At 42.1% G+C, this 23,212-nt stretch overlaps 1 protein-coding gene across 2 annotated transcripts in view; it reads right to left on the minus strand.

The window, feature by feature from the left end:
- Positions 1 to 878: 878 nt before the first annotated feature.
- The window catches only part of CMYA5 (cardiomyopathy associated 5), a 57,291-nt gene continuing 34,957 nt past the window's right edge, over positions 879 to 23,212 (minus strand). For both annotated transcript variants that reach the window (XM_080972152.1, XM_080972151.1), the window contains exons 9-13: positions 22,697 to 22,844; positions 7,579 to 7,712; positions 7,275 to 7,374; positions 6,225 to 6,398; positions 879 to 2,315 (exon numbers count right to left, since the gene is read on the minus strand). In XM_080972152.1, the coding sequence (XP_080828278.1) occupies positions 2,063 to 2,315; positions 6,225 to 6,398; positions 7,275 to 7,374; positions 7,579 to 7,712; positions 22,697 to 22,844 (809 nt within the window). In that variant the 3' untranslated portion in view covers positions 879 to 2,062. The remainder of the gene's footprint in view (positions 2,316 to 6,224; positions 6,399 to 7,274; positions 7,375 to 7,578; positions 7,713 to 22,696; positions 22,845 to 23,212) is intronic.

Below are 23,212 nucleotides of genomic sequence, written 5' to 3' on the forward strand. Positions count from 1 at the left end.
ACTCCTATATAAGTATCATAGGTTGTTTAACTAGCTTTCTTACATGCCTTATTTTATTTTCTAGTATGTTTCCCTTAAATAAACCCTCTTTGTCTTTTACATTTCCTTTTAAAGGAGCCTGTCATTTAAGATTTTGCCTTGGGTCAAAATCTTAAAGGTAAAGAAATGCTTTCATTTACAAGTATGCCCTGTGATGTTCCAGAACATAATAACTAATAACGTTCTAATAACGTTAAACAGGTCAGTGTAGATCCAGCCCAGGTGCCACATTGCAAATTCATCATTATAAAAAAACAAAAACAGAAATTGGGTAGGGCAGTGGCTGGAAAGAGGGAAAACATGAAGTCTCTCCTTTTTTAATGATGTGTTGGGATTTCTGTGAGAACAACCCAAATAGGCATGCTCAACAGGAATAAATGGTGACACATCATCAGATGCTTGTGGAACGTGCTTTCTCCTTCTGTGATTGTGAGCACCAGATAACAGGTATGAAAAGCTTGGTGAAACATTGTATGTTTCCCTACATTTTAGTGTTCTTCCATTTGATAGCTTAATATTAAAAATGGGTATCACAAATGGGTTTTTGTTGTGTCTTTTTTTTACTTAACATATTTAACCAGATAGGGTAAATCCAGACTAAATGGGGGTAGGGGGAATAAAGGCTGGCATTTTGATGCCAACAACGCTGTGTGGGTGCTGGAAAAATCTGCATACATGTGCAGTACTGATACTACAATAAACACTCATCACCATCAAGAAGAGCAATTTCAGAAAGCTGTCACATTATTGTTCACACATCAGAAACATTTCCCACTTCTTTTTAAAGCACTGAATGGTATATTGTTTTTTCTGGGCAAAGACATTGGAAATAAAACCTGTTCGTTTTTAATTTTTTAATTGCACGTAATACCATTAAAACAGTATTAGAATAATTTTCATATGAACAAACTGTCCTGATCCAGTTAGGCCCCAAATGTTAGGACAACACAGTAAGAATCCAGCATTTTATGCTCATACATCCTAGCAGATTGGGAACTCTATATGTTTATATGTGCCACACTTGAGGTGCCAGGCTCTGCCTGTCAGTCAAAAATAAAAATAAAAATGAGTGTAACTGAAATCAAGATGGGCAATGTTATTAATATCAATAGGAGTGCTAACTGGTCAGAGATTATATGGGGTGTAGAGACTGAAAGCAGTCCCCTCTCCCCAAATCCTAGCAGCCCCACCCATCTTGACTAGAGGTAGGCCTGTGTGAGTCAGTCCTCGACTAGCTGGATTGCAGACAATGAGCACACTCCTCCCAATAATTTATTCTTACTGGGCCCTGTGAAAATGCATCGGAATCAATTCATTTCAAAAGGGACCAATGGAGAAGTTCCTGGCACCCACCCGCAGTGAGTGTAGCACAAACATTTTGGCAGTCCTTCAGTATGCATCACAGAAAGTAGTAAGTAAAGATATAACTTGTGTGTCTTTGTGCTATGTAGGATCACAGAACCTAATACTGAGTCAAACTTCCGGTCAGTCTAGCTCAGTCGTGTTAGCAGCTGCTCTTCAGGGCACCAGAGAGCGGTCTCTCCTAGTCCTACCCAGAGATGATGGGGATCAAATCTGCAAAGCAGATGCTCTAATACTGAGCTATGGCTGTGTGTGTGTGTGTGTGTGTGTGTGTGTGCGCGCGCGCACACGTGCTCCTTATGTGAATGATTCCAGTGAATAAAAACAAATTGGGAAGAGAGTTAACCACCACCCAGGGACTTCGCATGTGGGTGAGTTATGTGGGCTCTGTGAATAACCTTACACTTTTGTTCCTAAGAGGAGCTTCCTTGATCTGCTTTTGAAACTTCCCCCAAGTATAAAAAATACTTTACGAAGTAGTGTTGGCAAGGGGGAATGTATGATGGAAGTCCTGTTGAAGCCACTGAGTTCACAGAGCATTTCTCTGGCTTGTAGTTCTTAAACATTAACTTATCTTAGAAGAAGGAAACAAGGCCACCCCAAGCACATTCTATCCGCTTTTTGTGTGTGTGTGCCTTGCACGTAGTTCGAAAGAAAATGTTTAGCTTTGCTTGACAAATTCTGGAAGCTCCATGCCCGTATGCAGGTGAAGGACTCCTGGTTCCTCCAACTCAAAGGCAGGGTGAGCAGCATCGGTGAATTTCTGCCGGATGGCAAACAGGAGCTGCCCTCTTTCCGCGTTGAAAAATAAGAGTCTTCCAGCATTATAATCCAGCAGAATGCCAATGCGGGGGGGCTGTTCTGTCACAATGACATCACTCATTTCACCACGATGGAGGACCTTATATAGGAAACTGCAGAAGAGTGCAAGATTAGGTCAACAAGAATTCACTGCACAGCCTATTGCAATATTTCTTTCTATCTGCCAGATATTAGCAAATGGAAACCCTTAGCAGCTAAAACTTTAATACATTTTCACGCATTGAAATGCTCCCCTTTGGTGCAGATCAGTGCTGCTGTAAAAATAAGGGAGTACTACCTGGTTCTGATTATGTAATATATGCAACAATGTGTAGCGGGTTGCAATGATTTTGGAAGCGTTATGATTCGATGAAGGAACGATGGAGTCTGGAGCCGGATGAACGGTGTAGTCAGAACTGCCAAACCTTGGGAGGATTTCAGCATAGCAGTAATCATTGCTCCATGTCTGCTTGCCTGACGGAACCATCTGCCCTCTGCCTTGTGCTGCAGTTTCCAAGCTGGCTGTTAGGCAGTTGAGAAGCTCTGTGACACACAGCTCACTGCCAGCTGCCTGGCCCTCCCAGAATAGTTCAGTTGGTAGAGCACGAAACTCTTAATCTCAGGGACATGGGTTCGAGCTCCACGTTGGGCAAAAAGATTCCTGCATTGCGGGGGGTTGGACTAGAGGGGCCTCGTGGTCCCTTCCAACTTTACACATCTATGATTTCCCTGAGTGCTGCACAAAGGGACTTTGATGGATGGGTGAGACAGCCCACCTGTCAATCATCTGGTATCATAATGACGCCAGGTGCTTGGCAGGTGGGTTGTCCGCAATGAAAGTTGGCCTGCTTGGGTAGGGACAGGTAAGGATTTGGCATGATGGGCCAAAAAGGGTCCCCATCCACTGTGCCTAAGGTGGCGGGTTAACTTAGGAGGTGTAGGCCTGGCTGCATGGCTCACACAGATCTGTTTGAGAACAGACAGGAATGGCCAGACGGCTGAGGAGGAACAACTAGCAGGCTGCCACCACTGCTGCTCAACAGCTGCAATCGCCTCGCTCTCTTTAATGGTAGTGCCAGCCCACGCAATTTATCTGGATCCAAGTTTTCTCAATGCATACCTATGAGTAGCACTCACACACACAGTTGATTTCTATGAGGATGGAGAGATGGGGTGTCGAAGACGGCAATTTACCCAGATCAGCTTATACCAATGCATTTCAATGGCTATTTGAAGGACTTTTTTATTCTATTTACCCCAGTTGTTCCTTTGGAGACAGTTCCTTAAAACGGCCATATGAGCAAGCAATCCATCACTCTTGTTTTAATGCATTCTAATGGTCCTTTGGCCAATTCAGCATATTTGTATATTCATTTGGAAGGAAGCAATGCATTCCAAGGGTCATTTTATGTCATTTGTTTTAGCGTGTTGTCCTCCCCCCCCCCAATATAGAGCCACCTGCTGTGCCAAGCTTGATGAAAAAAGCTAAGATGGCTTTTACTAGCAGTATCTGTTCAAAGTCAGCAGATATTTTTGCATTTCAAGGTGAATATCAAAAGCAACAGAAGCTTCTGACAATGTCTCTTTTAACTTTGGATCCTCAGTGGTACTGATGGAATTGCATTTGGCTCTGTGGCCTTTTATTGCAGACAAGCATTCCACATTCCCATGTTGCAGAGCAAAGCAGCAAGGGTGGCCTTAGCTTTTAACCCTGAACAGTCGCTTTTGCTTTGTTTAGTAAAGTGAATGTTTCACACTGCAGAGAAAACTGCTTTTCCTTTGGCATCCTCCAAAGGACACCCATTGTAAATATTTTGCTATAATATGCACATCTATTTCAATCAACAAAGAGTCCTGTGACACCTTAAAGACTTAACAACTTTTATTGCAGTCTAAGGGTTCACTCCTCTCCATGAAAGCTTATGTCATAATAAAATTTATTAGTCTTTAGGGTGCCACAAAACCCTCTGTTGATTTTGCAGCAGCAGACTAACATGACTGCAACTCTGGAATTTATTTCAATGTAATTGATTGAAAGTCAAGTGATTAATCAAATGACAGACCTAGGAGACGCCAAACACAAGTATTAGGTCATTCTGGATGGATGGACTATTCCGGGTTTTACTTCCCTAATAAATACGCAGGTCGCTCCTAAGCCACAGTCCCTCCCCCACCCAAAACATTAAAATAATAACTTTGTGTAATCATTCATTCATTTCCAGGTGGTTAGCTTAAACAATGGCTTGTTGGAAACAAGCCAAAGTCATAGCCCATGGTTTGACGGTGGTTTGTTTCAGCAGGTGATAGTTAAAGATCAACCACAGTTTGTCAGGTTTGGACAAGCTGCAGTTTGTGAAAGCATCTCTTTACAGACATACCAAAGCAGGAATGGGGAGGGAGAAGTGCATGAATCCAAAGATTGCCTCAGCTCATTCCCATCATGATAAACCATGTTTTAGCATGAGGTCCAGTTACCACCATTGTGCATAGGAAGCCTACATACATTTGGGTAAAAACACATAGGCTCCTGTAGATACCACACCTTGAATGGACAGAGATTAGGAGTGGGTCTAGACGATGCAATTCCAGTCCCCTCTGGGTCAATCCCCTCTGCACACCCAGTTCTACACAGAAGTAAATGATCACACAGGACAAATAATTCTGACCTGTTGCACAGAGCTGTTCCTGAGATAATTTATGTGATGCAAATTAAACACTTGAAATGTGTTACATACTATAAAATATTTCAGGAAGCGGGCACCTTGAAATGCAACATTACAAGCATTAAATATAACCTGCCATTGATGGTTATGGCTGTAATACTAAAACTCCTGATCAGATTATGGAAAGTGGAAGCCTAAGAAGCACCCACGGCGTAACCTTATCTGCCAGTGTAGAGGACAGGGAGTATATCATCAGAGCACTATTCTCAGTCACCAATCATCCAGCCTTTCAGAGTCCTGGATTCTCTCCAAAAAAACATCCCTCTCCTTCACCCTGTCACCTGCTAAATCATCAAGATGACCTCGGGTGAAGCAGCTATGGTAGAAATGTCTCACATACACAGGAAAATCAGACCAGGGAACAGACGGGTCGATCTTGTGGTTGGAGTATTCATTACAGCTACAAATTCCAGAGGCTCGAATTTCTGCTCCTATTTTGGTTGATGAAAGTTGTGCCATCCAGAAAAAAAATATTGAGATGGGATTTCTTTGAGACACTATAATCCTAAGCGTTCAGACTCAGTACCCCAGCTGCAAATGGGCCTTTTTCACAGGGTTGTTGTAATCATGGCAAAGGAAACTGGGTGCCAATAGATGTTTCCCTCCTGCAGCTGATAGCAGCTTATTACAGAGCACGGATAAAGGGCTAACATTCCTCCCAATGCATCGTGAACCTCATCTTGCTGCCCCCAGCTGTTGCTTAGCCAATGTGCAACTAAGCATCCATATTCCATGCCACTAGTGTAACATCTGGAGGGAGCATTTGCACATCTCTCCTGCACTGAGACATATGAGTTGCTAGTGCAAGTTAGGAAGGATGTTAATAAACAATATATCCTCTCCTGCCATCCTGAACATTCCCACAATCTCAACATACAAGAAGATGTCCAAAGACGTCCTCCTTTGGACATCACTTGTGCTTATGCTTCTTGACACTTTCCATAACATCCAAGCTGTCCTCCAAGGCAACACATCACTATTTATTTATCACTCCCTCTAATGCTCAACTCTGGTGGTGCCAAGCTGATCATTTTGTAGGCCTAGCAGCACTACCCACAAACAAAATTTCCAGTGAATCTGGGGGAACCTTGAGGGATGCAGAAGTACAACACTTAATAATAAATGACGCCCCGTAAGCGCTGTATACCTTTTGAAAGTTGCCACGTACCTCTTCCAGTGGCTTACAAATAGAAAATCAACACACACCCATGCATCCATAGGGGAAGGGAGGAGAAGGAATAGACTGGAAAGGACATGTAATTTCACAGCTTTTTTAAAAAATAAGATGTTCTTTATTACCTTGTCTTGCTAGGACAACGCAAGCACCAGGAAGCATTGTTCTGCCCCAGGATGCTGTCTTGTGGCATAGTAGAATAGCAGATCCCAACCTTGTAAGCTGAACAGTCACTCACAGTTGTTTCCCAGTAGTGCCATCCTCGAGCAGACAGGAGCTCACCCAGTACTGGGGAGATGCTGCACACAGAAATAACAGAAACAAATGCAGCATTATATTGGCCAAAGTCAAAGAATGGTTTGAACCTTTGGCATCAGAAAGGTCCAATGTCTTCACCATGGGTAGGCAAACTAAGGCCTGGGGGCCAGATCCAGCCCAGTCGCCTTCTAAATCCGGCCCATGGATGGTCCGGGAATCAGCGTGTTTTTACATAAGTAGAATGTGTCCTTTTATTTAAAATGCATCTCTGAGTTATTTGTGGGGCATAGGAATTCATTCATTATTATTTTTTCAAAGTATAGTCTGGCCCCCCACAAGGTCTGAGGGACAGTGGACCGGCCGCCTGCTGAAAAAGCTTGCTGACCCCTGGTCTTCACCTTTAACAGTGAGATTTCACCTGCCTCAAAAGAAGAAACAAGCCTGTGTTGCATTTTTTTATGTATGCATATTGAAATTTGTCCGTTGTCGAATATTCAGGATAGGAATGTTTGGCTTTGTTTTTAATCCAACCAGTTCAGTAATGAGAGAGAGAGAGAGAGAGAGAGAGAGAGAGAGAGAGAGAGAGAGAGAGAGAGAGAGGGAGGGAGGGAGGGAGATGTGCCCAGTATAGATTTTTACAAAGCAATTTTGCATAATATAATGCATTTTGTATGCTATTTTCACCAATTTGTGCATTCTTTCACCCTAGTACACACATTTTTGTACACACTCCTTGGTTCTGAACTGAATTAAGAATTGAATTGGTTGTGTTTTGGTTTGGAAATTGCTAATTTGGTGGTTTCATGCTTCGAGGCAAACTGAAATGAATTTCTCTCATCCCTAACCTACATAGATCTTCACATCCTGTTGACAATAATGCTCAATAGTAAGGAGGAGTAAATATGAGTAGGACTTACCCAGTGGCTTCAGTTTCCTCAGGAAGGCATATCATGGTTCCACTTGGTGACACTTGCAAAGTAGGGGCAGCTGTTTCTTTCATTATGTGAAATCTAGTTCCTGATGTGATTCACAGGAAAGCAATAAAACACCACTTCAGGGATTATTATTACATTGTGCATTTGTAGTGAATCACAAAATCTTAAGGCCTACAGTAATCACTGTCACTGAAACAATGTACAACAGAATTTACTAAAAGGCATTTGCATTTCCTTCCGAGACAAAAAGGAATCCTTTCCCACAAGTTAGAAAGTGTTTATCTACCTCTGGTCGAGATGAGAGCAGCTTCACTCTGTTCACTTGTCCCAAAGATGTTAATTGCTCTCACGTAAAAGAAATAATTTACATTGGATTCTAGGTGAACTTTCATTTCAGGTCGTTTAATTCCAGCCAGGGATCTGAAATATATAATAAACATATACTGAATTATGTGGAAGAAAATCCATAACTGTTTGCCCTCTCAAAAATCACTCCTGGCCCTCAAGCTGCTTTTCTCTCAGCAGGGGAAAAAATAAAGGGACCTTTATTTTTCTCCTTAAAGAGGGGAGGAAGACAACTTGGGATTTTTTAATATCTACACACACATACACATTTTATCAGTATCGATACAAAACAGTTCCAACTTAGACAAAAACTCTAAGAAGAAACAAGGTAAAAAGCATTTTCTCACAGAAACCATTGCCCAAAGTGCAGTTTTCAAAAAGAAACATTTATGGTGGGGGTGAGGAACAGGACCTGGCCTCCTGCAGTTCACCAACAGTGGGGCCACCCAACTGTCAATCACCAGGTGTCACTGTGATGCCCATGGAACCACAAGGTTCCTGACTGCTATGTTATGGCTGCCTTTGGAAAGACAGTCCTTTCAAAAAGATGAGCATGATCACAGGGAAGGAACTTTGGAGACTCTCCCTGTAAGAGATTGTCAGAAGCCATGTTTCCAAGAAGAGATCTCAATGAACCACTCCCCCTTGCCAACCTACTTTGGTGCATCAGCTTTTCAGAAAAGGCGACATAACAAAATCCCCCAAAAGCAGGTCCAAACTGAGAAGACTATGGGTACATTCTTTCACCTTTGGTGGACGTGCCCAAGGATTAAGGCTTTCTGGGAGATGATCTATAATGAATTGAAAAAGGTATTTAAATATACCTTCTTGAAGAAACCAGAGGCCTTTCTCCTGGGCATAGTCGGCCAATTGGTGCTAAAGAAGGATAGAACTTTCTTTATGTATGCCACAACAGCAGCAAGAATACTTATTGCAAAGTATTGGAAGACACAAGATCTACCCACTCTGGAAGAATGGCAGATGAAGGTGATGGACTACATGGAACTGGCGGAAATGACTGGCAGAATCCGAGACCAGGGAGAAGAGTCGGTGGAAGAAGATTGGAAGAAATTTAAAGACTATTTACAGAAATATTGCAAACTTAATGAATGTTAGAATGATGTCAGAATGAAGTTAAGTGGTTTTAGCAGCAATGTTATAAAGGTGTATGTAAAAATGGATTGTTAATAGGTGAGAATCTAAAGCTATAATATATTAAGTTAAAGGACTAAGACAAAAACAAAGAGGGAAAGGAATTGCTGAATTAACCAATTGAACTGGAATACAAAAAAGGGAGGTGAGAGGAGGTCAGGGAAGCAAGGAAATGAAATGTAAGATACTGAAGGATTAATTTGTTTTTAAGTGTTTTTTTTTTGTTTTTTTCTGTACTTTGTATTTTGTATGTTTTTTCTCTTTTTTATTTTTTCCCTTGTTTCTTTTCTCTTTAACTATGTAATTTTTTGTTTCTGAAATTTTAATAAATATCATTTAAAAAAACAACAACTGAGAGGACTATGAAGTGGAAACAAAAGAAAAATGATGACAGCAATCCTAATGAGTGGCCGGGGATGCAGACCAGCAGATTCACTGACGTATCCAAAGCCTGTCAGGGCACAAGGGGTGTGTTTGTGAGGAGTTGCGTTCTTTTTTTGCTGCACCAGCTCAAAAGACCAACACTACACAATAACACTTCTGTTGGACTGGAGACATACAACAGAGAGCTGAAGGCAGCGTGAAACTGGGATTGTTTTGATATCCCTTAAGCTTATGATAAACAAATTTTGCACCAAAACCTGAAAACCCTACTTGATTGAAGATAATAGTGAGATAAAATATATCCATGCCCACATCACAATTAACAGAGCTTCTACTTATAACAGCTTCAATGCTCTTAAACATGTTGTCAGACTGTAATGCTAGAAGCTGTTTTTTCACCAGCTTCCACCAGATAGCACCAGAAGCTGAAGAATAAAGGACATATCTTCTCATGGTTGATTTCTTTTTTTAAGCATTATTCTTTGTTCATAAGTATACTCAATGTCTTTTTACTTCATATATATTCTTTATGCTGAGCAAACAGCAGTCACTGTCAATACAGTTCTACATCAGAGACCTTGAGAGGACTGGTCGCTACATCTCATTTATTTATACAATGCCCTTTTGCCATTAAAAAAACCTGAAGGGTTGAAATACATTCCAACTTCAAAGAGAGCTGTTTTCAGCTAGAGTGGATTTCAAAGACTTTCATATTCTACTTGCATGCCCAGCCACAGAGACCCCAACCCCGGCGCACCCAACTGGGTGCCGTGTTTGGGGGTTGGCTGGGCTAAGTAGATGGAGGGCGGACCTGAGGGAAGCCTGCCTCCCTCAGGTCCACTCGCCATGCCCCCCCCCCCCACGGCTGCCGTGGATTGGCCCATTTGAATGGACGGGTTTTGGCAGGAACCTGTGAGACTTCGCAGCAGCCGAGGGGGACAGGGAGACAGGCAAAGGGGAGAGGAGGTGCCGCGTCGGGCTGCAACCACTGCTCACCAGGAAAGGTGGTAAGCGGCCATTTTAATCTGACCCTATTTACAGTGGTACCTCAGGTTACAGATTCCGCTAACCCAGAAATAGTACCTTGGGTTAAGAACTTTGCTTCAGGATGAGAACAGAAATCGCACCACGGCGGCAGGAGGCCCCATTAGCTAAAGTGGTACCTCAGGTTAAGAACAGTTTCAGGTTAAGAACAGACCTCCGGAACGAATTAAGTTCTTAACCCGAGATACCACTGTATAGGCTCCTTCACTCTTATCCCAGAATAATACAATAAATACAAAATCAAATATAACTCAGCTTCATGAAAACAAGTAGCCTGTCAAAGGGGAATGTGACTGCACAGCCTCAATTCAACAAGGCACATGTGTAATTTCAATCAGGTGAACATTTGTGCTCCTGGTTAGCATCAGTGACAGAGGTCACCTGTCCAGTTGGTGTGCTGCAGTTGGGAAGGGGGATGTCAGTGGCAGGGTCTGCTCTGAATACCCACATTCAGTGAACAAAACCTAAATCAGGGATGGGAAACCTGAGACTTTTGAGATGTTGCTGGTCTGGAAACAAAGCCTTATGAAGAATGGTTGAAGGAGCTGGGTATGTTGAGCCTGGAAAAGAAGAGACTGAGAGGAGATATGATAGCCATCTTCAAATATTTCAAGGGCCTTCACATGGACGAGAGAACAAGCTTGTTTTCTCCTGCTCTGAAGGGTAGGACTCGAACCAATGGCTTCAAGTTACAGTGGTACCTCAGGTTAAGAACTTAATTCATTCTTGAGGTTGATTCTTAACCTGAAACTGTTCTCAACCTGAGGTACCACTTTAGTTAATGGGGCCTCCCACAGCCGCAGCCACCACCGCCGCACGATTTCTGTTCTCATCCTGAAGCAAAGTTCTTAACCCAAGGTACTATTTCTGGGTTAGCGGAATCTGTAACCTGAAGCATATGTAACCTGAAGCGTCTGTAACCCAAGGTACCACTGTACAAGAAAGAAGATTCTGACTAAACAACAGGGAAAAACTTTCTGACAGTAAATGATGTTCAACTGTGGAATGGTCTCCCTTGAGAGGTTGTGGACTCTCCTTCCTTGGGGGTTTTTAAGCAGAGGTTGGATGGCCATCTGTCATGGATACTTTAGCTGAGATTCCTGCATTGCCGGGGGTGGACTAGATGACCCTTGGGGTCTCTTCCAACTCTAAGATTCTATGATTCTATGACTCTAACTCCCATCAGCCCCAGTCACCATGGCCAATAGTCAGGCAAAAGCAGCAACCAAGGGATCTAAGTGGTAGCAAAGACCACTGATATTATTCACACGTTCAGCAAAGTGGGTACTCCCCACCCCCCATAGGTTGCCTGTGTCAAGTGTGCTGATTTCATGGCAAACTAGAGAATATTCAGTGCAGCCTTAATGAAGACTAGAGCAGTATATGCGCAGGGCCTTGGCACTCGGATACCAGTGCCCTCCTACATATCATCCACACATCCACAATATTTTCACATAACAAATGCTAGCTGTTCCACATTTCCGAGGAAGTGCCAGCATATGCAGCAAGCGCAGGAAAACAAACGCACACTCACTGCGAACAGAGATAAGCAGTCGAATGCAGTCAACCCTCCCATATGGGAACAACTCGTAACAGAACTGCACAGGCAGAATGCTACATGGCAAGGTATGTCCAATGTGGGTCACCTTGGGAGTTTATTTACTTAATGACAGATAGGCAGGGTATAAAAAGTTTTAAAGAAATAACAATTTGAGTGAAATGACTCCTACACCATATATTTAAGTCTCTAGGGTACCACTTTGAACAGTCATGGCTCCCTTCCCCAAGCATTATGTGGTGTAAACCACCAAGCCTTGGGCTTGCCGATCAGAAGGTTGGCGGTTCGAATCTCTGCGATGGGGTGAACTCCCGTTGCTCGGTCCCTGCTCCTGCCAACCTAGCAGTTCGAAAGCATGTCAAAGTGCAAGTAGATAAATAGGTACCGCTCCGGCGGGAAGGTAAACGGCGTTTCCGTGCACTGCTCTGGTTCGCCAGAAGCAGCTTAGTCATGCTGGCCACATGACCCGGAAAAACTGTCTGCAGACAAACGTCGGCTCCCTCGGCCGGTAAAGCGAGATGAGCACCACAACCCCAGAGCCGTTCGCGACTGGACTTAACTGTCAGGGGTCCTTTACCTTTTTTAAACAACTCTCAGCACCTTTGGCAAGCTATAGTTCCCAGGATTATTACAGTTCAAGGGCACCTTCCAGCCAGGTAAATGAACTAGAAGGGGATGTGGAGCAGGAACACATTGTGGAGGATGTGGAGCACATTGAGGAATGTGGCCTGGAGCTGAGGTATAGCCCAAGGAGCCAGACAAAGAGGGCTAGAGGGGTACATTTGGCCTCCGGACCTGAGGTACCCCGCCCTAGAGCTAGTGTAACTACAATGACAGCAAGGGAAGAGCATAGATAATGTACTGCTAAGATATTGATCACAGCAAAGGGGGGAATGGTTCGTTCATTTCTTAGTCTCCAGATCAGCTTTGAGGTTTAATATAATGTAAACTATCAAACTAATGTGAACAATAGGTTTATCCACCTTACCTTTCCTCTGCTCTTTCCAGGCATGGTTCATGCTCTGTGTGAGAGTGCCTGACTTTTGTTTGCTTTCCACATGAAAACCTACCTGGAGCTCACCTGGAGCAAACAGCAATCTGCAGAGAACCCAAATTGACATTTGCTCCAATTGAGCTTTAAAGAGCAGTTTTTCATGGAGAAAGCGCAGGGCCAAAAACCTCCCCCATGCTCAGACCCAGAGCTTTTAAGCACAGATCTGTGCCTAGAAACAGCAAGGCAAAAGGGAAGTGCGGATAAGCTCTATGTCACTCCTATCACAGAAGAAGGTGGTGGTGAGGTAATCAGTCTTTTAAAATACGCTGAGCACTACAGATGGTCTATATAGCAGAGTCTATATACTACAGCTACGCACTTTAAGTACCACTGAAAATAGAATGGCTCCGTTGTACTAGCAGAGCGTGACAGATCCTGGCAGTCTTTCAAGATTACGCGGTTGCTATGAGAGCTTTTGACAGAATGCAGAGGACATAAGAAAAAAAGGGACAAAATACATTACTTTTTAAAGGTACCATTACTCTTCCTCTAAGACAGGAAGATCCTAAGCACATTCTACAATTTTTGGATTCTTCCCTGCCCCGCCCTGCCCCCCCCCTTGCAAAAAAGTTATGGGAATCAAACTCTATTGCTTTTGGCTACAATCAAACTCTATTGCTTTTGACTAACTGTGCTTCTTCCTCTTCCCCTCTAATGTACAATGTTATCTTTTACTACACATAAAAAATGGTGAGCTGTTATGCACGTCAGTGCTTTATCAGTAGGATCATTGTAAGCAATGCAACTGAATTATCTGGGAATTAGTGGGGATGAATGCAGCAGGAATTCTTTTACAGCGTCTCCTACAGGCAGGGAGGATGAAGGTGGACTTCACAGCTGGCAATGGCTGCTTTGTCAGGTTCAGTGTTGGTTCTGTACAAATTGCTAATCAACATTTGCTTCTCCTCCCTCTGACTTATAATGAACCAAAGGTAAAGGTAAAGGTAAAGGTAAAGGGACCCCTGACAGTTAAGTCCAGTCGCGGGTTGCAGCGCTCATCATGCTTTACAGGCATTTGTCCGCAGACAGTTTTTCCAGGTCATGTGGCCAGCATGAATAAGCTGCTTCTGGTGCAATGAAACACCGAAATCAGAGCAGCGCATGGAAGAGCTTTTTACCTTCCCGCCAGAGCGGTACCTATTTATCTACTTGTACTTTTTGGCATGCTTTTGAACTGCTAGGTTGGCAGGAGCTGGGACCGAGCAACGGGAGCTCACCCCGTCGTGGGGATTTGAACCGCTGACCTTCTGATCGGCAAGCCCAAGAGGCTCAGTGGTTTAGACCACAGCGCCACCCGCGTCCCTTATAATAACAATATAATAATAATTTCTTATTTATACCCCGCCCATCTGGCTGGGTTTCCCCAGCCACTCTGGGCGGCTTCCAACAAAACACTAAAATACAATAACCTAGTAAACATTAAAAGCTTCCCTAAACAGGGCTGCCTTCAGATGTCTTCTAAAATTTTGGTAGTTATTTTTCTCTTTGACATCTGGTGGGAGGGTGTTCCACAGGGCGGGTGCCACTACCGAGAAGGCCCTCTGCCTGGTTCCCTGTAACTTGGCTTCTCGCAGTGAGGGAACCGCCAGAACTAACTTGCTTCAACTTCTGTTCAGGAGAAATGATTGGAAATTTGACCAGTTATAGAAAACTCCACATTCTGCTAACCATGGGTGTAATCCTTTGCACATGCAGTAGGAAGTAAATTCCATTGGATTTCACCAAATGAGGGGAAATCGGAATTTTATAAGAAGCTGCATGAGACAATGCTGGACTATTTAGACTATACTAACATCATTATGATGGGAGATATGAATGGGGTGGTCTCCACCTACATGGACAAGTCACAAAGCCAAAATTTAACCAAAGATGGCAGACTACCTAAAACTTTTTTTGAACTAACTGACAGTATGGATTTGATTGATATTTGGAGGACAAAGAACCCCCTAGGTAAAGAAGGAACATTCTTCTCTGAGGCCCATCTGTCATGGACAAGAATCGACCAAATATGGACAACTAGAGGGCTGGCACCTAAGATTAAAAAAATGGAAATCTGCCCAAAAACCTGCTCCGACCATAATGCTCTGAAAATGGAATTGAGACTTATTCCAGTCGGTTCCTTCAGATGGAAAATGAATGACACCCTGTTAAGAGATCAGGAGACTGTGAAGAAGGCCCAAAAAACATTGAAAGACTACTTTGAAATAAATTTGAACACTTCGGTGGAAAAGAGAACAATCTGGGACACAAGTAAAGCGGTTATGAGAGGGTTTCTGATACAACAGAATACGATTAAGAAAAAACTCTGGAATGGAAAAAAGGATAAGATATTAGAGAAGATAAGAGACGGAGAGAAAAAATTGAGATTAAAACCAAAATCAAAAGAAGTTTTAAGAGAAATTAAATTCCATCAAGCACAATATGCGAAATTGATAAATCAAGAAGTTGAATGGAAAATTAAACAAATGAAACAAAGATCATTCGAATCGGCGAATAAATGTGGAAAGCTGCTAGCATGGCAGTTGAAAAAGAGACAAAAATTGAACTTTGTTACCAATCTGGAGGTGGAAGGGAAAAATATTCAGAAACCAGAAGAAATTAGAAAGTGTTTCCAGAGATATTTCAAAAAACTGTTCACGCAAGGGCCTCAGGAAGAGACTGAGATAGACCAATTTCTAAAAACTAATGGATTACAAAAACTATCTCAAGAGAAGAGAACAAACTTGAACTACAGAATAACACAACAGGAAATTGAGGGTGCCATTCAGAATATGCAACTAGGTAAATCTCCAGGCCCAGATGGACTTACCTCCAAGTATTATAAGACATTAAAAGACTTTCTGATTCAACCATTAATGGAGGTATGTAACCAGATCATGGAGGGGAAAGGGGCACCAGAATCGTGGAAAGAAGCTTTCATCACATTGATACCTAAATTGGAATCTGATAAGACCCAACTTAAGAACTACCGTCCCATCTCACTCCTTAATGTGGATTATAAAATTTTTGCTGACATTTTGGCAAACAGACTTAAAAAAGTGTTAAATGAAGTAATTCACAAAGACCAGGCAGGCTTTCTCCCAGGTAGACATTTGTTTGATAATACCAGGAATATTATTGACATTTTGGAATTATTGCAGACCAATATCAACACGAAAGCAGCTTTAATCTTCATAGACGCAGAGAAGGCCTTTGACAACATTTCTTGGAAGTTCATGAAGAAAAATTTGGAAGGGATGGGAGTGGGACGGGCGTTTCAAAATAGTATAGAAGCAATCTATTCAGAGCAAAAGGCCAAATTGATAGTAAACAATGTGGTGACAGAAGAGTTCAAAATTGAAAAAGGGACACGACAGGGGTGTCCTCTCTCCCCTCTGTTATTTATTTCAGTCCTGGAGGTGCTTCTGAATTTGATTAGGGAGGACCGGTTGGTGCAAGGGATACAGGTCGGAGCGAAACAATACAAATTGAAAGCTTTTGCAGATGACTTGGTTTTAACATTACAGGAGCCAGAATCTAGTACAAAAAGAGTTTTAGAACTAATTTATGAATTTGGTCGGGTGGCGGGATTTAAGTTGAATAAGCAAAAAACCAAGGTTTTGGGAAAAAATCTGACACCTTCAGAAATAGATGGGTATCAGAAGGAGACAGAGTTAAATGTGGTTAAAAAAGTGAAATACCTAGGGGTCAATTTGTCCACTAAAAACTTGAATTTATTTAAAGATAATTATGAAAAATGTTGGTCAGAAATTAAAAAGGACTTAGAAACCTGGTCAAGACTGAAACTTTCCTTGTTGGGACGAATTGCAGCTGTAAAGATGAATGTATTGCCAAAGATGTTGTTTTTGTTTCAAACCCTACAGATCGTGGACAGAGTGGAATGTTTTGGAAAGTGGCAGAAAGATATCTCGAAGTTTGTCTGGCAGGGCAAAAAGCCCAGGATAAAATTTAAAATATTAACTGATGCAAAAGAAAGAGGGGGATTTGCCCTGCCGGACTTAAGGTTATATTATGAAGCTGCATCTTTCTGTTGGATGAAAGATTGGTTTTTACTAGAAAACGCTGATGTCCTAGATCTGGAAGGGTTCAACAATGCTTTTGGATGGCATGCATACTTGTGGTACGATAAGGTAAAAGTTCATAAAATGTTTAAAAACCATATTGTCAGAAAAACCTTATTTAATGTCTGGACTAAATATAAGGACTTGTTGGAAAACAAGACCCCGAGGTGGTTATCACCAATAGAGGCTAAGGCCCGAAAAAGACTTAATATGGAGGTTGGTTGGCCAAAATACTGGGAGATAATAGACAAAATTGGAGATAATTGGAGGCTGCAGAGCCTAGATAAATTAAAAAAACAAGGTGCAAGACTGGTTACATTATGCTCAAATTCAAGAGGTTTTTAAAATGGATAAAAAAATAGGTTTCCAGGTGGAAAAATCGAAGTTAGAGACAGAATTACTTGAACCAAAGACCAAGGTTCTTTCAAGAATGTATAACTTGCTGCTTAAATGGAATACTCAGGACGAGACAGTTAAATCAGCCATGATAAAATGGGCACAGGATATTGGGTATAACATTATGTTTGAGGACTGGGAAAGGTTATGGACCACCGGTATGAAATTCACGGCATGTAATGCCCTGAAAGAAAACATTATGAAAATGATATATAGGTGGTACATGACCCCAGTCAAACTTGCAAAGATATATCACCTGTCTGATAACAAATGTTGGAAATGTAAGGAGGCTGAAGGGACATTCTTTCACCTCTGGTGGACCTGCCCGAAAGTGAAGGCCTTCTGGGAAATGATTTATAATGAGCTAAAAAAGGTATTTAAGTATACCTTTCCCAAGAAACCAGAGGCCTTCCTTCTGGGCATTGTTGGCCAGAAAGTGTTAAAGAAGGATAGAACTTTTTTTATGTATGCAACTACAGCAGCAAGAATTCTTATTGCCAAACATTGGAAGACACAAGATTTACCCACGCTGGAAGAGTGGCAGATGCAATTGATGGACTATATGGAACTGGCCGAAATGACTGGCAGAATCCGAGATCTGGGAGAAGAAACAACGGAGGAGGACTGGAAAAAGTTTAAGGATTATCTACAAAAACATCATAAGTTATACGAATGTTAAGAATTTGCATGGCTGGGAAAGTTTAGCTTCAGCAATAAAATTTGATGATTTGGGAAATTAAGTTATAACTACGAAAGGACCAAAATTTAAAGTATGCCTATTTTAGGATAAAAGAAATTTGATAATAAGTATTTTAAATTTAAAGTATAATTATTTGAAATTACAAAAAACGCATGAAATAAGGTAATAATTTGCTGATATCTTTATTGTAAAGAATGCAGGGTGAGGGAGACGTGGGGAAGTCCGGTCGGTTATGAAAAGATGTTCTGGAAAGATGAATTTTATCTATTTTCTTTTTTTTTTTTTTTTTTGTTTTGTTCTGTTGCTTTTGTTATTTACCTGACTATATATTTGTACCTGGAAAAAAGCAATAAAAAATATTAATAAAAATAATAATAAAAAAAATAAATTCCATTGGATTTAATGGGTCTTACTTCCAAGTAAATATGCTACATCTCCGCATTGCTCCTTACACTACAGCTAACAGATAAGCCATTTACCAAATGAAGGAATGAAGAGAAGCAGGTTGAATGGCGGCTAACGGATTGAAGTTGAATCCTGACAGAAGTACTGTTTCTGGGGGAAAGAGGGCGGGCAGGTGTGGGGGACTCCCTGGTCCTGAATGGAGTGGCTGTGCCCCTAAAGAACCAGATGTGCAGCCTGGGAGCCATTTTGGACTCACAGCTGTCCATGGAGGCACAGGTTAATTCTGTGTCTACCAGCTCCATCAGGTATGCCGGCTGAGACCCTACCTACCTGCACACTGTCTTGCTGGAGTGGTACATACCCTGGTTATCTCCTTCTTGAGCTATTGAAATATGCCCTATGTGGGGCTCCCTTTGAAGGTGACTCGGAAACTACAACTAATCCAGAATGCGGCAGGTAGACTGGTAACTGGGAGAAGCCACTGGGACCATATCACACCAGTCCTGAAAGACCCCAAGTACATTTCCGAGCCCAAATCAAAGTGTTGGTGCTGAAATTTAAAACCCTAAATGGCCTCAGCCCTGTACACCTGAAGGAGAGTCTCCACACCCATAAATATGTATACAGATATATATTTATAAAAGTAATAATGCAGTCACAGTAATTAATTATAAATATTTATGTTTCCATTAGGGGTTTGTTATTAGGGGAAACCCTCTGGTATGATATTACTTCTAACTTGTAAAGCCATAATGTTGGTGCACTGTAGGAGAAAGTTAAGCTGGAATATAAATGGCATTTTATTTCTATTTTTAAAAAATAAAAATAAAACAAAATTTACTTCCCATCAAGAGACTTTACTGCTATATTCTCCCAGCTGCATTTATCCAACTGCTTGCTGAATCAATGACCCTCATTTGTGGCTTCCTTTGATGATTCTAGGAAATTTGCTTTATTGCTGATTCAATTCCCCTCTTTCTGTATGAAAGACACAAGGAATTATGCCTTCCATAATTTGTTTTCTTTTATTTAAGGGAAATAAAGAGAAACCAGCCACAAAAATAGCTCTCCATAGCTTTCCCTCTAGCTAAGCATTCTTTATCATGGACCTCAAGTGAAGCTAGAGAGCCAGGCTGCTAGGATTTATCCCATTTTCTTTGCTGCTGTTTGCAGCAGGATAGAAACATCACTCAGAGAAAAAGCAAGGATTTGATGTTTGCTATAGACTGGGAAAGGGACGAGGGTGGCGCTGTGGGTTAAACCACAGAGCCTAGGACTTGCTGATCAGAAGACTGGCAGTTTGAATCCCTGCAATGGGGTGAGCTCCCGTTGCTCGGTCCCTGCTCCTGCCAACCTAGCAGTTCGAAAGCACATCAAAGTGCAAGTAGATAAATAGGTACCGCTCCAGCAGGAAGGTAAACGGTGTTTCCGTGCGCTGCTCTGGTTCGCCAGAAGTGGCTTAGTCATGCTGGCCACATGACCCGGAAGCCGTACGCCGGCTCCCTCGGCCAATAAAGCAAGATGAGCACCGCAATCCCAGAGTCAGTCACAACTGGACCTAATGGTCAGGGGTCCCTTTACCCCTTTACCTTTATAGACTGGGGACTCGAACAGGGATGGATGAATTCTCAACTTCTCTCATTTTTCCAGTCTTAAATTCAATTGTCCAGATTTCTGTATCAGTTTGTGATTTCCCCAAGCCTCCAAAAAGTCATCATGAAAATTCAGCATCATTAAAGAGTGCATTTCTCCTCTTGTACACACTTTTGTATGAAAGTTTTCCTAATTGACACATTCTTGCAAAGCACCATCTGTAATATAATGCACTTTCCCCTAATAAACATATTACTTGATTGGATAACAGCATCAAACAATGCAGAGTAATACAAGCTTCATTTTAGTTTGCATATCATTTTGGGAATACAAATCAAATAGGTTTGCATTAAAATGTGAGGCAAACCAAATCTCTCTCTCATCTGTGGACTGGAAATTTGGCAAATGCAAATTTCATCAGATAGCTGTTTTTTCCCCTGGAGTGTGAATTTGGCAGGTTTGCATTAAAATGTGAACCAAACCCACCCAATTTCTCCCCACCCTGACATTAAAGCGCTATGTTATGGCAACATTTAGATGAGTCTAGTTTGGGACAGCAAGCTACTTGATACAGAGATTTTTTTAAAAAACATGTGATGGAATCTGTTATCAAAGCACCTTCTGTCCATGTGGAGTAGGCCTGGTTTCAGGTTGGACCTTACTCTTCACCCAGGTAACAAATGCTCAGAGCAAGACTGATTTTCAAATCATGTTCCATAACACAAAGCAGTGCTAATGCATCTAAAATTCTACTCAGGTTTCGAGTGCTGCTCTCTTCTTAATTTTGATCACAGGGAGACAAAAGTGTTCCTTCAGCAAGTTTTGCTATTGCATGCTGTTTTGAACAGACAGTTTTCTGTGTCTCCACAAAGCTGTAATAAACACAGCAGATGTGGCAAGAATGAAGAGCTTGTGAACATCACTTCTGTTCTTCAAAGGCGATCATGAGCACAAATAGACCATGTGCTTGAGATAAGTCGTCACACTAGCGCTTTCAGTGGTTATTTCATGCAACCAGGACATTTTGCGTACGCACCTTCTGTCTGGGGAAATATGGCTTCTTTAGTGTGGCAGGTCTTTAGAGGAGCTGGAAGGGAGAGCTTTCCCTCTCAAAGAATTACAGAATTGTAGAGTTGGAAGGGTCATCTAGTCAAATGCCCTGCAATTCAGGATTTTTTTTGGCCAATTTGGGGCTCGAACCCATGACATTAAGAGTCTCATACTCTACCAACTGAGTGTTCCCAGGAGTCAATATCACAGAAAAGTTGCAAAGCTGCTTAAAACTCCCCACACACCCACCCAAATTTAAAAAAAATGTGCAACCACTAAATGAATTGCAAAAATAAAATAAAAGAAGCTTTTTTGAATCATAGCAGTGCTCTGTCCCTGCCTTCAACTAATGAATTAATTACCCCAGTCTTTGCTCTGGAGCTCATCCTTCCTTCCCCAGGACCCGACACAGCTCCCGGGATGGAGGCCAGTATGCAAATACACATTGCTCCCTTTAACAACTTGCATTTGCCAGCAAAACAAAATGCAAACAAAAAACAGGAAGAGAAAATGGTTCTCAGGTCCAAATGAACCATTATGCTAAGTAAACTATAGAGGAGGTGGCACAAGCAAAATGGGAGCCTCCTAACTTATCCTTTTCCAGCTAAGGAATTCACTGATAAGAAGAACATCACCATCCTTCTTCCAGGACTGGGCTCCTAAGCTCAGAGCATGGTACAATTCCCCCTCCATCACATGCTCCATCACCTGGGCATCCCTTCCCAACCTGGTGCCTTCCAGATTTTTAGGATTGCAATGCAGCATCAGCACCAGCCAGCTGGGGAAGATCTGGAAGGTGCCAGGTTAGGAGAAAGCTGATCTAGTGCATTATTATTATTTTGCAGGTGGGGGAGACAGCGGAGATCTGCTCAGCATGTTTATTTCACTCATAGCCCACAGGTCCACCAAGCAGCTCAGGGAAGCATATAGGAGGGATATCCCATTGTCTCTTTATAACAATCATTCCATCAGGCTGAACAATATCAGTTTAGGGTTGTACACAATGTAGTGGCATATAAAGCAACTGACATTTTTGTTCCACTGGCAAAATGTTTCACACCAGTGGAGCAGAGCTGCACAAGCGGAATCTGTTACGCACCAAGTTTCCATTGGCACAACCATTATGTTGGATTCCTCTGTTGCAGAACATTAAAACTCACCCATTTCCTAGCGTGAGAGCCCTTGACCTAGCAGACTGAGAAGCTGGTATACGTCCACATAGAATCTGAACTGCTGTATCTCTGATACAGCATTATCCACTGAGTGGATAGCAGTTAGGAAGAGTGCTGCAGTTATGCCGGCCTTGCTGTCTTTGCAGATGAACTCAACAGCATGCATAGGATGCAGATAGGTCAGCCCAAGGCCTCGTACATTTAATCCATTTCTGGATGGCTTGGACAGGACCCTAGGAAGCCTTTGGGGCTTAGTCTCTAGTAGTTTTGTTCTTTAGTAACACAAATTAAAGGTATTTCTGATTTTCCGAGTATAATCTCAGAGATTAGCATCTGGCACAAATGTTAATCTCCATTGCAAAGCTGATCTCTCTTTCTTAGGAAGATCGAGCCGCACAAAATTATTTCCCCTCAAAATAATCCCAATCCTGGAACATTCCTTTTAGCTTCCAATCCAGCCCATCTGCATTTCAGAGCACAGGGGACTGACCTCAGACCTTCTCCTTCAGGAGAATACTGTCTGCAGTACTCGAGCGTGAAAGAGTCTGTTGCTTCTGGGTTACTGGTGCTCCATCGGATGGTGGCAGCGTCCCAACACACACTGCATTCTTCTGCCTTTATTACAGGGGTCGGGGGAGCTGCGAATACAACACCGTGTTAGCTCTGCTACATACGGTAGTGATAGCTGCAGTCGTTATACGCTGAAAGGAATGAGCACATCAGTATTGCTAATATCAAGCTGACACTCCTCATCAATTTCTTTAAAGTCTTCTCCCCCCCCCCATAGGTTTTCCTTCCTCAAATGGTAATAATACCCACAGTGATAAGATCTAGACAAACTTATTATTATTATTATTATTACTACTATTATTGTTACTATTATTATTATTATTAGTATTATTAGGAGAGGCCCTTTGCCTCATTTGCCTTTTTGGAAGGAGGGGGGAATCACAGCTGGCAATTAAAACAATTAAACTAAAAATACAGCTGAGTGCAATTAGCCTAA

Source organism: Podarcis pityusensis, assembly GCF_964106645.2.
Source record: "Podarcis pityusensis genome assembly, chromosome: 11".
NCBI classification, from domain to species: domain Eukaryota; kingdom Metazoa; phylum Chordata; class Lepidosauria; order Squamata; family Lacertidae; genus Podarcis; species Podarcis pityusensis.